Raw genomic sequence first — 16466 nt, 5'->3', positions numbered from 1 at the left:
AAAATAGTGATTTTTCCTTTTTGAACAAAATAGTTTTAAGGATTAAAAATGTCAAAGAAATGAAAAATTACTGTTTTTTGCTAGTTTTGTAAACCCAAACTTAGTTTAGCTAATTTTGTTAAGTAAAACATTTAGTGGCTATTTTTGTAAAATAAAACCTAAAAGTGGTTAATCATGTAATTTTATCAACATTGAAAGTACGTTTGCTTACTATTGAACGAAGTATGAATGCATTTTTAACTGACATTGTACTGGATATTTCTCTATCACGTATCTCTCTGTTTCAAGACAGTCTGACCAGTTTGAGAAGGCCCACATAACACGGTTAACACCATACTTGATACTTGATAGGAACAGTGTTGTGTTTGTTTGCAATGGTGGGATGGGAAAAAAAAAGAGCTGGAAAAAAAAACATGTAAGTCCCATGTGTAGTGTAGTGGGGTGACGAAAGGTTACTGAAAAAGAGCCAAGAGCACCTTTGAAATTACATAATAAAGAGAAGTAGAGAGAAACCCAACAAAACAATCGAAGAAGAAGAAGAAAATCCCTAAAATATCACCGTGTGAATGACCCCTAATAGAGCTGTGAGCCAATATAGTTTGGGTCACACGAACCAATGGTGCCAGTTTAAAAAGAGTGCTAACCAAGCAACATTAAACCTAGACGGTTCAACCCTGAACCCAAAAGTTAGATTACAAATTTGTCGTCACATTTTTTTCAAGGGAAACGAAACTTTATTACTAGACGGAACAACCGAACAAGTACTAGGACCAGGGAGTGAGAGAATGGTCAAAACCACATGTTCATAGAGAGCTTGTCTAGCTAGGTTTTTGAACCATTGTAAGAGATGGCTATGCTGGAAAGGTGTAAATTTAGATTTCCCTAAAAGCCCTTTCACACCTAATAATAAATCTTAAGGATCTTCCTTTCGTAACCCATGGGAGAAAAGTGGAGCTCTGTTGTATAAAGTGATACAGACTGAAGAACCACTAATAAGGTTGGGCTTATTTTTTCTAAAAGGTAATGAATCACTCACGTTCACACAGACAAAGTAGCAAATAATAATAAAAATTAAAAACACCCATTCGAGAGAAGCTTTGTCTAAATCAAGGTCTAAGAGGAGAAATCAACACAAATGTTGAAGAGATCTCTTTTAAAGGTATTAAGGTCTTATCCCAAGAGGTCTTGCCGTCCAAATTTGCTTTAGTCAATTTATAAGAAAGTAAGAGGTCCCAAGAGGACTTTGCACCATCACCACATAGAACACAGGATGATTGAATTGGGAGCCATTGAGATAGAATGACATTAACTGATAGTCCTGCATGGAGAACATGCCAAAAGAAAGAGCTTGCGTTTGGGGATGAATATTCATATGCCAAATGAAATGCCACCAACTAGAAAATTCATTCCTCAAAGAGTTACTTCTCAACCACTTTTGTTGTAAAAATTTCAGTAGAAGAAATATATTTCCAATAATCAGGGGAGGGTGGTAATGATAATGAATAAATTAATTCAGCAACAACAAGAGCAAAACAAATGGGTCAGATCCGTCTTGGTCGACGAGATTCGAAATCCCCCTTTTGATTTTCGCGGTTGGCGAAATTTCAACTGAAATTTTGATCTGATAGTCCAGAATGTGTGGATTGATGGTTATGTGTCATTTAATGTGCATGACCCAAGTAAGACCCCAATCAAAGAGCTTTATTGAATTCTCCATCTTCTTGAAGCCTGGAACCATAAATGCACAGAACCCAAGCAAGACCCCAATAGAAGAGCTTTGTTGAATTCTCTATCTTCTTGAAACCTAGAACCCCTCCCTCCCCTCATCTTATTAGGCAAATAAGACATGGTTTTTTTTTATTGGCCAAAACATACAAAACAAAATGGCCCTCCCTCCCTTTACCATATGTTTTAACCCATACAAATCGGATTAAAACACTCGTGCTTGCATAGAAAAGAGATTTTTTCATACCAAAAAATGTAGGAAATAGAGGGTAGAGATTCTCCTTCGTATTTTATATAGGCAGAAGTTAAGGGTCTTCGGATATGGGATTAGAGAAGAACAGAGGGGTCCCCAGGTAGACAAGAGTTCCTCTGGGTCTCCTTAAATCCTAAAATAGAGGTTGCTGCCACCACCATGTTAGAAGTATATCCACCGTTTAATAGCTTCAATCGAACGGTCAGATCTCATGGATAGCCGGTAATGGCAGACTGGATCGTTTGTCAATGATTTCAAGATGCTTTTTACCTTCATCTGAAAGGTAAAGTAGACTCCAATACATCCGTTTGCTTGTAGTTGACGTCACACCGAAGCCCGATCCATATGCCCAATAAAAATCGCGATCCACACGAAGTATCACACGTACGAAATGCATCTACAGAACCAGAACCAGTACCGTTGAAGGCGAAGGACCACTCTGAGCCTGCATCTCTAGTTGGCAGAAGAAGGTAAGTCACCAGCTATCCTTTGTCGATTCTCTACTTAATTGATCTAAATTAGGGTTTTATTAGATCCTTTGTATCGAAGAAATTGTAGGAAAAGAGCATTCATGGCGGGCGGAGAACACGGTCACGGAGAGGGAGCCCATGGGGACTTCAGAACCAAGGTTTGGTCTATGACTGGTGGTCCATACTGCAGGCCTAAGCATTGGAAACGAAACACCGCAATCGCCATGGCCGGGATCTTTCTTGTTTGCATTCCCATTGCCATGAAATCTGCAGAACTCGAGGTTTCGGTTTCTTTTATTTTGGGATTCTTTTATCTATGATTGCTAATTGGTCATTCCTTGCTATTATTGCTTCTGTGAATTTTTCTTTCTCTTCTGTTGAATATAACATATAATCCGAGGTCTGATTTGCAAACCGGGCGAGTGTTGACTAGGTTGTTGTAGTGATTACCAGTTCTTCAGTTGCGTAAATCTCATTAAGTTGACATCAAAATTTCTGCCTCCGGGAAGCTTTCTCTCGTGTTATGCATTTTAGGAAAAGCGAAATGAACTGGTCATTTGCATTCATTTTTACCAGGGGTGCGGGTTTGTTTCTTGGTTAGTGTTTTGTTTGGCTGGTAGCTGTGTGCCTTGATAAAGGTGAATCTTTTTCCTTCTGAGATGAATAATCTAGGGAACTGTATACGAAGGGAGGGATGGAAGGTTAACCGTGTTTCATCCTATTCACCCTGTCAAGTATAAGGTCTTGACCAAATTGTATTGTTTAAAGTGTTTTGCTAGTGATTGAACTTTCAATGGAAGTATTCCAAAGTTGATAGAAAACTCACAGGGCTGTCAGTGGGAGTAGGTTGTTAATTTGGCAAACTATGACATTTAAGTAAGACAATGACTCCAAAGGGATTTAAGTCCATAAGTGATATTCCAGAACTTATGATTATTGGTTTTTATTTTTTATCTTTTATAGTTGTCCTTGAATTGTCTGTGTAACTAAGCCTATGTGTTATGTCCTCTTATAGCTTAATGTGCCCAAGTTCTTTTATCTCATTGTTATTATTTAAGAATGGTTAGTCTCTATTTTCCAGAGGGCGTTGACATATCTTCAAGTTTTTTTGATTTATTAACAATCTATATGGACCTAAACCTTTCTGAGAATTGTGCCCACTTTTGCCTTTGAATCCATGCTCGGATTTTTCTACCTTATCCATCGTCTATATCCATGGGAAGTCTAATAAATCTTCTTGGTTCCAGAACCATTTAAGTGGTAGGGAAACTGATCAATACAACACAACATCCTCAGAAATAGTTATATTTAATGTTGGAATAAGTCTAAGGTTGGGCTTATGGAGGTGGTAAGACTTGATGAGAAGGAGATTCCACAAAGCACTTATTTTAGGTTCCTTATCTCAATCATAAGTTAAAAAAAGGTGATATAGAGGATGATGTTTCCCGAAGAATTAAGATAAGGTGGAGGAAGGGGTGAGGTGTGTTTGAGGTCCTATGTGATTGATGAATTCCTTGAAAGCTCAAAGGAAAATTCTATAAGACTTTCTTACGGACAACTATTGTGTATGGTATAGAGTGTTTAAGAATCATCATATAGATAAACTCAATGTCGCGAAATGAGGATGCTAATATGGATGAGTTGCAAAACTAGGAAGGATAATGTAAGGAATGATCATATTAGAGTTGGACTGAGAGTAGTCCTAACAAAATGACAAGTTACAAGAAAGTAGATTGATGTGGCATGGCCACGTTCAAATGGAAGCTTTTAAATGCCCCTTGTGGGAGAAGCTAAATAATCTAGATTGAAGGAGTTAGAGAACAAGGGGCAAACCTAAGATAACCTTAAAAAGAGTGGTGAGAAAGGATATGCATATCTTAGGCCTTGTATCTACTAAGGCCTCAAATAGAGCTGATCGAACAGCAATGATCCATCATTTAGTTTGGAAAAGGCTTCTTGTTGTTGTTGTAGTAAGTCTCAGGTTGTGTTTCATTCATCTTGGGTTATTGATCCCATCGGTTTTTAATCTAATAGGCTATTTTATAGGTCTAAACTATGTGAAATAAGGCCACATATGAAATTAGTTCGTTTATTCCTTTGTGTGGTTTATTTTAAGTTATTTTTGGTTAGTTCAATTGAACCAATTCTATGTGGTTCAGTTCAAGTTGTGAGTAATTCTTTGTTAAGTACATTAGCTGGGTTGGATTAGAACTCTTTTAAGTCCAGCCTTGTTTTGGGTCTATTTCCTTCTTATTTCAGGATGTGACCTATGTTAGGCCCATAAGATACCATAGCTTTTGATGTCCTATGGTTCACCTCTAAATAATGGAAGTTAATTCGATCCTTTTGATTTTTCTCTTCCTACCTAGTAATAGGCGGTTTAGCTTACCTAATAGGTTAACAAGTGGGTTAGCCTTTACCTTTTAGTGTTTTGAGTCTATTTTTATGTCTGTTATATGAGATTGAAAGGGGCCAATGTCATTGAACACAGATTTTGATGTTCATGAAAAGCTTTTTGCTGCTATGCTTTTCCCTCCACTTAAGATTTTTTTTTTGGGGGTGGGGTGTTGAGGGGTTTGGTCACGCTGATTGAATCTGATTAGTGGTGGGAAGCCAGGTAGTTTGTGTTTGCATCTCTGTTATTATTATGGTCCAACCTTCTGATTTCAAGGTTTTATTCATCATGAAGAGGTAAGTCTGAAACTGAAAACCTGCAACTGTTCTTCTTCCCTTTTGGAAGGTCACATGCAAGGGTATCTTTCACGAGAATTCTTTTCAGCCAAGTTACAGTTAAAACCTGCTGAAATTTTGATTGAATCTTCTCCAAACTTAAGATAGACCTGATCCAAATCGCATTTCATTCACCCAGATGATTGTTCAGTTGGTTTATGTGGTCATGGGCCAATCCTATGGGACCATAAGTTTAGTGCTTAGGCCAAGTATGAAAATCTGTTTTTATTTCAGTTCAATTGGTTTAATTATGTAACTTTTGCGCAACTGAAGTCATAGAGGCAGTGTAGTCTTTTTCATATGTTTTATTTTAGTTTAAGAGTCAAAGTCAGTCTAGGATATAAGGAGTCCTATTTGAATTTGGATTGGTATGTTGACTACACTAGGGGAGAGTTAGTTTCTAAGTCCTAATTTCACTTAGATTTCTTATGTAAAGCTATAAATATAGCCTTGGTGATGTAACCAGCCCAGGATATCCCAAGAAGGGCCAAAGGATGGCCCAGACCCACCCATGTTTTGAGGCAAGCCCCCCACGGGGGTGGGGGTGGGGGTGGGGGACCAATAAAAGGGTAATTTGGTGGTTTGGTCATTTTCCACCCTGGATCAAGTCCTAAGTAGCTGGAATAAATCCAGTTATTTTTCTAAAGTCCTTTTCTATGTTTTCTTTGGAGTCCCAATTTGAAAGTTATTTGAGAGCTCTAGTTTGAGTGGAAGTTAGTTGGTTGTGATAAGATTCCTTATCCAAAGGGATTCTTATCATTTAGAGTTTGTTTTTGTTTGTGATAAGACCCATATTTAAGACTTTTCCCCAAAATCCTTTCCTTTCCTTTTCTATTCCCTCACCCCACTACATATGGGTCCCGCAAGTTTATTTTTCCCACCCCACTTCTGCAAACAAACGGTGCCCGAGGGAATCCAAGGGATACTTGATGTAAACCACGATCTAGGGTTAGGGTTCCTGATGAAGTTTCCTAGATTAGGTGGCTGCCCAGGAGTTCCTGCAATAGAAAGAAGGTTTTTAAGGTGCTTTTAAGCTGTTCAAACATGCTGTGATTGAGTTTCAGATCTGAAACAAGTTGATGTTTCAAGTTCAGATTTCAAAATTGGAGTCCTAGGTCAACTAGGGTTGGGTTTAGGGATTTGGTTAGGGTTAGGAGAAGGTCTAGGGTTTCTGGTTCTGATTTCCAGAATTGAATTCTATTGTCGTCTTTCAACTAGAAGTAGATCTAATTGACAGACTCCAATAAAATTCAGATTTCTGCAATTTTGAATTTTCTGCAAGCCAAGGTAGAAGATGAAGTGCAGGTTTTTGTTAAACTTTAGAAATATGGCAGATTTGGGGAAATAAGATTAGGACTGTATTCTAGGCTTAAGGGTGACCAAAAGAGAAGGGAAAAGGGTTCAATTGGGCCTTGGAATATGGCTTTCCTATTAGGGCTAGGACTGAAAACGTGGGGAAGGAGAAGAAGGAGATGGGAGAGGCTGCTGCTACTCAGGAAGTGACCAGGATGTAAGGGAAACTGTAGGGATGGGGTCTAGGGGTATTTGTGATTGGGGTAGGGAGGGTTTTCAAGGCCAAAACTAGAGGGAAGGGGCAGGGAGGCTTGCGGACAGAAGTGGGGAAGGATTAGGGCTGGAGTGGGGTCTTCTAGTCACTTGGGAATTCTGGACAGATGCTTGAAGGTTTAAGATGATGGCTGATTTGCAGTTCTGAACTTGAATTGAATGCTTGATTGCCTTGAAGACTTCGAACTTATTGAAAGCTGAAGAAGAAACAGAATTTCTGACTCAACCCCTCAACTGAGACCCATCCAATAAAGGAGGTCCCGGCCCTCAACTCAATATTTTCTATTAACCTTCGAGACTAAGGATAACTTATAATGATAAGTAACTGACTCAGACTTAACTTAGGACCATGGAAAAAAAATTTCAACCCAAGATTTTCCCTAAAGTTTAAAGTTTCGGCCAAAATTTTGGAAATTTTAACCATTTCGCAAGTTTCAACCCAAATTTCTCAGGTTTCGACACTAAAACTTGTTTTTCCTCGGTTTTTGTAATTTCTATCTCATTTTCACATAATTTCCACAACTACTTTACCTTCAAACACCTCTTTTGCTCCTTTTTTGCCTTTAAACACCTTTTAAGCTTCAACAACTATTCATGGGCCTAAGCCCAAACTACAAAGGAAACTCGTCGGCAACAGAATGTGAGTATGAGCCATACCCAACAGTTCCAAACTTCCATTTTTGTTTTCTTCAAGCCTTAAATGATCTTGTATTGCTTTGAAATTAATTTAGGTTTAGTCTAGGACTATTGATCTATGATTGTGTGTTGTTAAACTTATATTTTGATTATTGCAACTACTTTTTTAAAATTTTTGATCTTAAGAACTATTTTCTAAATTTCTAACTACATATGTATACATGATATATGGGCTTAAACTTAATGCATGTGAGACACCATCACTTGATCTAGTTGGTCATTGTATTTCGTTGATTTGTTGTATATATAACCATTCTATCAAACAATTCATGTATGCTGATAATTCTATGCATGTATGCAATACTGTTTGTACTTGTTGGAACCAATTATTTATTAGTATACTTGAATGATAACTTTTGAGTGGCCTTTTTGGGGCAAAATACTAGTTTCATTGTGTTTATTATGCTTCAAATAAGTAGAAGGCAAGAAATTAGATGAAATGGAGGTCATATTAGACCCGAAACCTTGGGTCGAAATTTCAAAAAGTACTAGGTTTCCACCTAAATTTCGGTCAAAACCTGAATTTTGATTTTTTGCTAGGCCGAAACTTGGGTTTCGACCAAAATTTTCTCTATGCTTAGGACTTCCTTATGAGTTAAGGATTCCTTTACAACTCAATTGGACTCTTAAGACACTTATCAAAAGGAATCAAATTACTATGCGATTTCAGCCCTTGGATCTGAGATCTCACTCACACACTTTAAGTCATCTAATTAAGCACATGCTAACTAAGCAACCAACTTAATCTCAAATTGGACTCTTTCAAAACACAGCTTTAACTCACAATAGAAGACTCAAACAAGTCCAAATTAGACTCAATTTGACTCAGCAAAATTCTGAAATAAATCCTAAATTAAATTCAGGAGTAAAATAAGGGCTAAAATGCCCAAAATACCCCTCTTTAGGGGTTTGGCAAGCCTATGGAAGCTTCTTGGATCCATCCTGGGGGCCCCACTTAGGGTTTTGGACCTGGGGGGGTCCCTGTGTTCGCATCAATACCTACGGCGATGTCTAAAACTACTGATTTCTTGGGGGAAGACCCTATGGGATGGGTAGGGTGTGCTGAAAGATATTTTATCATTAACAACATATGAGTGTAAGAGAATATGCTAGTAGCACTCATTTGTTTTGAGGGAGCTGCATTGGATTGGCTGCAATTTTGAGAATTGGTTACACCTTTTTGATATTGGATGGAATTGAAGGAGGGAGTAATGAGGAGATTCAGATCTTTTCAACTGAAAACTCCACAAGGAGAGTTGATTACACTCCGGCAAATTGGTTCCATGGCTGAGTATTGAGAGAAATTCGAGTGTTTGGCAGTGCACCAATCACGTGAGATCAAGAGTGGCTAAGAGGACCGTTTCTCGTTGGTTTGGATGAAGAAATACAAATATAGATTATGGTATTCGCACTAGCTGATTTGGACCAGCTAATGGACTTAGCATTGGCAATTGAAGCTAGGAATGGTGCTTTAAGGACGCATTTAGGCCCAACACATATCCAGCCGACTTAATAGGCCTAGGTGCAAGTTCAGAAGTCATTGGCCCACTTCTTCAATGAACCCAGCCCCAGTTCATGCAAACCAACCAATTAACCCAAACTAGGTTCGAACTGAGACTTAAGGAATGGGGAAACATGATGCTGGACAGCCTCCTCAAGTGACTGCATGTTTGGAAAATCAAGGGCTGACGTACATGTGGTTGTCTCTATCTGAACAGAGGGCAAAATACAAGAAAGAACTCTACTTTAGGTGTGATGGACCTTATTCTTGAAACCATGTGTGCCCTCACAAGTGGCTGTCTCTGATGCTACTAAATGGCGATGAAGGCACTGAATCAATCAATGGTGACACTAAGATTGGCCAAGAAGAGACACCAGTGGTGGAGGTGGAGCTTTATTGCCACTCCTTGGTGGAAATAGACACATTGTAGACCACGAAGTTGTGGGAGACAATTTGTGGGCATTGAATGGTGGTTTTGGTCGACTATGGTGCATCACACAATTTTGTGCGGTGTGATTGGGCAGAAGAAATGGGGCTAAATGTGCAGGAAAAGGGATTTAAAGTCATGCCGGGTGATGGGTAGTGCGTTCCAGGGCAGAGTATTTTTCTAGAAGTGTTGATTGAACGTGGCAATGCCATTTTCACTTTGAGTTTGTTACCATTTAACTTGGGGATTGTTGATGTTATCTTTGGCATTCAATGGCTATCTGTGTTTATAGAGGTTTGTCATAACTGGAAGCAACATACTAGTTTTGAATGGAACAAGAAACATGCTAGACTACAAGGAGACCCCTCCCTTTTGCACAAGGATACTTTGATACATGGATTGTGGAGAATGATGCAACTAGGAGGAGAAGGGTGATAGGTCCATACACTCTCCTCGGCATCCCTAATTCTGGGACGTCGATCCATTGTTCTTTTGGTTGTTGGTTAATTTTTGTTTTTCTTTTTTTAGTCCTTTTGTTGGTTGGCGTTTGGGGGGGTTTAGCATTGGGAAAGTTTATGTGAGGCTATTGCTCTTGGGTGCCGTAGGATCACCCTGCTGGTGTTGTATTGTTTCTTATTCAACTTTTATTCAAAGTCCCTTTTTTCTTCTTGAGTTATTCCACCTTGTTAAGTAGCCTCATTCAGGTACCTAACAAGGGTATTGGCTGCGATTGTTACCACTTGAAGGACTAGTGGTATGGAGCTCTACTTCAAACCGTGTCGCTACCCACATGCGCAAAAAAATGAAATGGAGAAACTGGCGAGCAAGATGTAGGCTTGGGAATAATCGACCAAGCATAAGTCTATTCTCTTGTCTGATGTTGCTGGTACAAAAAAAGATGGTGGCAAGAGGCTTTGTGTGGACTACCAGACATTGAACAAAATAAATTCGTGATAAATTTCATATTCCTGCCATTGATGAGCTTTTGGATGAATTGGGAGGAGCACAAGTGGTTAGCACAAAGTGTAAAGTATCGGTATCAAGTATCGTATTGGTCATGTGATTTTAACAGACATATCGTCTCATATCAAGTGTTGTATTATAGAGTCTAATGTATTTTAGGGCAATTCAATAGAGAGACATATCGAGATGTATCGTATTGGTTGTGTCCAATATGGTTACATATTGGCTAGTATCGTATGGTATCGTGGGATACTTTAAACCTTGGTTTAGCAAACTCGACCTTAAAGTGAGATATCACCAAATTAGAGTGGCTGAATAGGATATTGAAAAGACAGCTTCTAGAACACATAATGGACATTATGAGCATCTCGTAATGCCATTTGGCTTATCCAATGCCCAAACAACTTTTCAGGCATTGATGAATGTGGTATTTTGTGAATGTTTGCGTATTAGTAGGTCATGTGAAGAGCATGTGACCCAACTGTGGGTTGCCTTCTCCTTGTTAGCGCAACATCGGTTAGCGGGGGAAAAAAATGCTCATTTGGAGTGTCAAAGCTGAAGTAGTTGGGTACATAATCTTGGCCAAGAGTGTGTGTCAAACGATCCCCAAAAAATAAAGAGCATGCTCGAATGGCCTGTTCCCAAAGATTTGAAGGCTTTGTGTAGATTTTGGGATTGACAGGATATTGCTTGAAGTTTGTAAAGGTCTATAGAAGGTGCCTGCACCACTCACACAGTTGTTAAAGAAGGATGCCTTTAATTGGGATTACAAGCCCTTGGAAACATTCCAGTTACTCAAGGAGGCCACGACAACAATGCCGGTACTTGCGATGCCAGATTTCAACAAGGAATTTGTGGTGGAGACCAATGCTTCAGGACTTGGTTAAGGAGCAGTACTTATGCTGGATGGCCATCCCATAGCTTAATGGAGTTGGGGCTTGTCCACTCATGCTCAAGCCAAATCCACATTTGAGAGTTGATGGCAATTGTTCTTGTTGTCATAAAGCGGAGACAGTATCTCCTTGGTAGCTGCTTCAAAGTTAGAAAGGAACCACCGCAGTTTGAAGTACCTCTTGGAGCAAAAAATGGTGGCTAGTGATCTGTAGAAATCGGTTATGAAGCTACTACGCTAGAATTTTGGGATAGTCTACAAACCGGATGTTGAAAATAAAGCTGCCAATGCCTTATCATGACAGTCTGAAGGAGAATTCCAGCTAGTGGCTCTCACCGCCAGCATATGACAGGTAGGAGAACAACTCATTGAAGAAGTCCACAATCATCCTCTACCAGTCTATTATCCAGGCTTTACTTAGTGGCTCAGCTGATCATCCCAAGTACCAGTTGAAGAATGGAATCCTGTACTATAAGACAGGCTGGTATTAGCAGAAGACTCCTGCTTGATCCCCAAGCTGCTGTCTGAATTCCATTCCACCCCTTATGGAGGACAGTCAGGTTTTCTATGGACCTGCAAGTGCAATGTGGCAGTTGTGTATTGGGTTGGCATGAAAAAGACCACAAGTTATCATGTGGCAGCTTGTGATACGTGCCAAAGGAGCAAGCATCAGTCGATGAGCCTTGCGGGACTCATTCAGACCTTGCCCATTTATCAGCATGGATTTCATTGGTGGGTTGCTAAAAGCGAGGGGAGGTAATATCATACTGGTTGAAGGTTGTAGTTGACAGGTTGACCAAGTATGCTCACTTTATGGCACTCTCTGACCCCCTACACAGCTCGTTAGGTGGCTATATTATTCATCAAAGAAGTTGCCAAATTGCATTGATTGCCGCGATCTATTGTTGCCGTCCAAGATTGACTTTTCCTAAGTAACTTCTGGACTGAATTGTTCTCAACTTCAGCCGTACATACCATCTTCAAACAGATGGCCAAACTGAGGTGGTTAATTGGTGTTTGGAGGTTTATTTACACTGTTCTTGTGCCAGACTGCTTAAAGACTTGCCCGATTGGCTCGCTTGGGCTAAATATTGGTACGACACCACCTATCATGCTTCCTCCAAGATGACTCCATTCCAAGCTGTTTATTGGCGCCAACTGCCAACCATACTCCATTGGGATGGGCACCTAAGTAAGGTGGATGAAGTTGACACTATCTTAGGGAATGGGACAGAATTTGGGATGACCTAAAAGCTAATCTGCTAGTAGCCCAAGACCGCATGTGAAGTTCAGCAAATCAGCACCTGTGCAAAGTTACCTATGATGTGGGGGATGAAATTTTCCTCAAATTGCAATCTTATCACTTCAAGAAGCTGGGCAGTGGACCAAATGAGAAGCTTAGCCCACAGTTCTACGGCCCTTATTTGATTCTTGAGAAGATAGGACCTGATACCTACAAATTCCAATTATGGACTACCTGATAGAGTCATCCTGTCTTCCGTGTATCCTAACTGAAGAAGGTCATTGGACAGGGCTACCAACCTGCTTGGCTGAAGATTGGGAGCTGACACTTACCCTTGAAGAGCTGCTAGCAGTCCGCTGCTCTGACCAAGGATTATTAGATTAAACGGAAGTTCCTGCCACAATGTGAGAACACCTGGGTAGATTATACTGACATGAATCAGCAATTTCTTATTTTCACCTTGAGGACAAGGTGAAACTCGAGGGGGGTGGTGTTGATAGGCCACTGATTTCATGAGTTTACACTCGTTGGATCCTGCCTACTGCTCTGTAGTAAGAGTAGCTGTTATCTCCACTAAGCATCAGTTATCCACATGTGAATAAGGAGCATTAGCAGTTCACTAATTAGAAATAATGGGAACGAAAGGGGACACGTGGACAGCACTGGTTGGGCATGGAATCCAGTTTGGTTATGCAACCCAGGTTTGGGCAGGGGAGTGAATGGGAGAAGGCAAGGAAGAACCATGTTGGTGTGTTGGTAGCAGGTTACTGCTGGGGAGTAATGGACTCTAGGTAATCCAGATTTAATCTTGCTGCATTTAATTCTTCACTGCCGTGTGTGAAAAAGGAGTATCAAAATATAAACTGTTAAAAAGAGATAAGTGGAGAATGTGGTCTTGCAAAATAGAAATAAACTTCTTGTTAGTTATGAGTTTGAGTGGGAAAACTAGCTATGAAATACAGAGTTAGAATTTTTAGATATTACTTATTGAGTGCTGAACGATTAATTGATTCAATAGATAGGGGTGTTTAACGATTAATGGGTTCAATTTATAAGCCCCCACCTTATGGGCTGATGGGCTTATAAATTAAACCCATTACATCCACAAAGCAAAAAATAAGAAGCATAATGTCTGTAGAACCCACCCTATTGGGCCAAAGTCAAGTATTCAAAAACTCCTTTTGTGACCCATTGGACATTCTTAACTGCATCATTAGTCCATTGTTGAATAGTAGACTGCTCTAAATTTCTAACTAGTCAAGACAGTAGAGTCGTCTCATTTGATGAGGTACTATCTGTTACTTGAGGTATCATGATGAAACCCTCCATAAATGTTGAATCCGGAGATGAGTTAACTCAGATTATATTAGCATAGGATGATAAGTTAAAGCTTGGGCTGTTAATTGCAGCAGCATGCATGAAATCCAGTTTGAGATAAGTTGTCACACTCAGAATGATTTGACATTGTATTACATATGCTGATTAAGGTTTTTCAGTTAGATTCCGCACCAAGGATGATAAAACAGTTTTGAGACTAGGATACTGTTTATCACCCATTGTGACAGTGAGGAACCATTAACAGGTACTATGCTGTTTATCACCCAGGTCTCTGAATGAGACGGATTCATTGGTACGATGGTTACTCCACCAAAATTTTAAATCTGTGCCTGTGTTAATATAGTTCATTTGTTACTTCTGCCTAAATAGTTAGATCAAGAGCTAATGAGACTGTTTTCTTGCAGCAACGGCCTCATCCTCCTGTTCGCCCAATTCCTTCGCAGCTCTGGTGCAAGAATTTTGGGAACAAGGAATACTGATCAAATTTGGTGGTATTTGTGTAAAGTGTTCAGACATATTGAACTTATTGAGGAACCCATATGATATTTGGCTTTGGATATTACTGAGGTTGTTTCAGTTACCTGTGATAATTCTTAGAACTTGGTCTGCTTGTATTTGAATCATTGCCATGCTTAACTGAAGCATCACGGTAAATCTGCATTGTTTTAGTATAATAAATTTTGGAAAAATTTGGTATCATTGCATGCATTTTATTTATTTTCTTGAGAGAATCTTCCAATTGTGATATATACTGTTTGTAGATGTGCAAGCTTTTTCTTTTCTTTTCTTTCCAGTTTCATGAGATTTTGAGTATCAGATGTTTGACATTTTAGGAAAAAGAGAAGTTTGGGCATGTATATGGGCATCATTCACATCAGAGAAAGGGAAAGAGGGTTTTGGTTGGACATTTATGAAGCGGTTGTATGCTTTTCTAGAAAATCTCCTGTGGGTGGAAGGCGTAGGATAGATTCTTCCTTTTCTCTCTTTGCCATACAAAGGAGATGAGAGATGATAGATTCTGGTCAGTTTTTTTGTTTTTTATTTTATTTTGGCAAATCATCCTTATGCAGAGCTGGTGCATTATTTAGTTCTTTCTACTTGAGATGCCAAACCACTTGGTCCGGATATATTCTTATGCGTATTTTGACTGACGACCATTTCTATTGGCTGGCTATATAGCCTATAGGGCAGTGGCATTTCTACCCCACACAGCCAACCATCCATGATGTTCAGCCCAAACCACACTTTCTATTCTGAGGTTCTGGTTTTCTAAAGAATTTGGTTCCTTGCTTGTTTATCAGTCTGAATGACCACAAGGTAGAATTTCAACTGTATTATTCTTTTATTAAGTCATTTTTCTTTCAAAACAGATCATGAATATGATGATCAGTATTTAGCATATCTTTCTAATCTATAGAAGTTTAGTTTATTTAGGTGACTGTAGTTCTAATAATATCTTGCACAACCCATGGGTAATCCTATTAGAGCTCATCTGATTTCTGTTAAGGTATATAAACTGATTGGTGATAGAATATGGAATTGCAACCCTTTCCTATATTTTGGTTTTATATATTTACTAGATTTCCATTAATGCCTACTCTGTGGCTGATTTTTTGGCGGAATTAGTGGCAAAGAACCGTCGATATTGGCCGGTAAGGATTGTCGAAGAGTTACAATGTGTTTGTCTCTGTTCGGGTTCGACGACTAAGCCGATTTAGCTCAGGGGTTGCAAGAAAACTTGTTATTTATGCCTTCTGTGTATTTGGCATGGCATTGTGTACAAGTCAATGAGAACATAGAACCGGAATTATACCTATTGTGGAATCAGGGGATGAAATGATCTCTCAATGTGATTTATATGCTCTTCCCAGTTCCCACACAACTTTTCTCCATTCTCCAAAATCTCCAAAAGAGAGAAAAAGAAAAAAGAGGAACACAATTTTGTAAATGAGCCGCCACAATTAATGGACGAACTGTACTCTTTGCCATCCAAAATTCTTCAAAGAATGACCGACCACTCATCCCAAGTCTCAACTTTATGTTTCAGTTGCATTATATGATAACAAAGGAATATATTTCATTACTTTGGTCATTCAAATTTTGTTTTGTACAGTAATTATTCTCAATAATTCAGATTAAATTAGTAAGAGAATTAGTTTCGATTCCATTTTAGCAAGAACACCCATTTACATATGCCATTTGTCTATAACGTATGTCTCAGGGTATTATACTCCAACGTATCTTTTATCTTCTTATTGCATATCTGATTATTGTCCATTTTCCTCTCCATCGTTGTCTGTACTTCAGTTTTTTTTGGCCAACATCGTTATCTGGACAAAGAAGTGGAGAACAGAGAGAGAGAGAGAGAGAGAGAGAAGTACTTTGTGAAGATGCCAATAGCTTTTAAGTTCCTACCAAAAAAAGGAATAGCTTTTAACTTCAGTGGCCCTAATTCTTCTACCCGTCGCTTTCTCATTTCCAGAACCAGACTTGGTCAAATGGTGGTCAGGGTTTTGAGCTGAAATAAAACCTGTCATGGACAGTGCAATCTTTTTTTTGTTTTGGTAAACATCATGGACAGTGCAATCAATAAACAGTGAAAGATCTTTGAGGGGTAATTGTGTTTTTTAGAAAGCTTTCTATGTATAGAGATGAGAATGAA

The 16466-nt window shown here is 39.1% G+C and overlaps 1 protein-coding gene across 2 annotated transcripts; it reads left to right on the top strand.

Annotated features, from left to right (window-relative positions):
- Positions 1-2341: 2341 nt before the first annotated feature.
- On the top strand, positions 2342-14559 carry LOC149030102 (uncharacterized). Of its 2 annotated transcripts, none has more exons than XM_089142416.1 (3): positions 2342-2448; positions 2537-2729; positions 14209-14559. In XM_089142416.1, the coding sequence occupies exons 2-3, from the start codon at positions 2550-2552 to the stop codon at positions 14281-14283; spliced, it is 255 nt and encodes an 84-aa protein (XP_088998542.1). In that variant the 5' UTR covers positions 2342-2448; positions 2537-2549; the 3' UTR covers positions 14284-14559. The 2 variants fall into 2 exon arrangements, with proteins under 2 accessions (XP_088998542.1, XP_088998541.1); XM_089142415.1 differs by having other exon boundaries at positions 2528-2729.
- The last annotated feature ends 1907 nt before the right edge of the window (positions 14560-16466 follow it).

This window comes from Hakea prostrata, chromosome 1 (genome assembly GCF_041222555.1).
Source record: "Hakea prostrata isolate BN-2017 chromosome 1, UWA_Hpros_2, whole genome shotgun sequence".
Lineage (NCBI taxonomy): Eukaryota > Viridiplantae > Streptophyta > Magnoliopsida > Proteales > Proteaceae > Hakea > Hakea prostrata.
This window is presented reverse-complemented; position numbering and strand designations above follow the sequence as displayed.

What these genes read in the sequence shown, in the direction of transcription:
- LOC149030102 (XM_089142416.1), top strand. Translation starts at nt 2,550, where the DNA reads ATGGCGGGCGGAGAACACGGTCACGGAGAGGGAGCCCATGGGGACTTC. An exon ending in TGAAATCTGCAGAACTCGAG is followed by an intron (nt 2,730 to 14,208) that starts GTTTCGGTTTCT and finishes GTTTTCTTGCAG; the next exon opens with CAACGGCCTCATCCTCCTGT.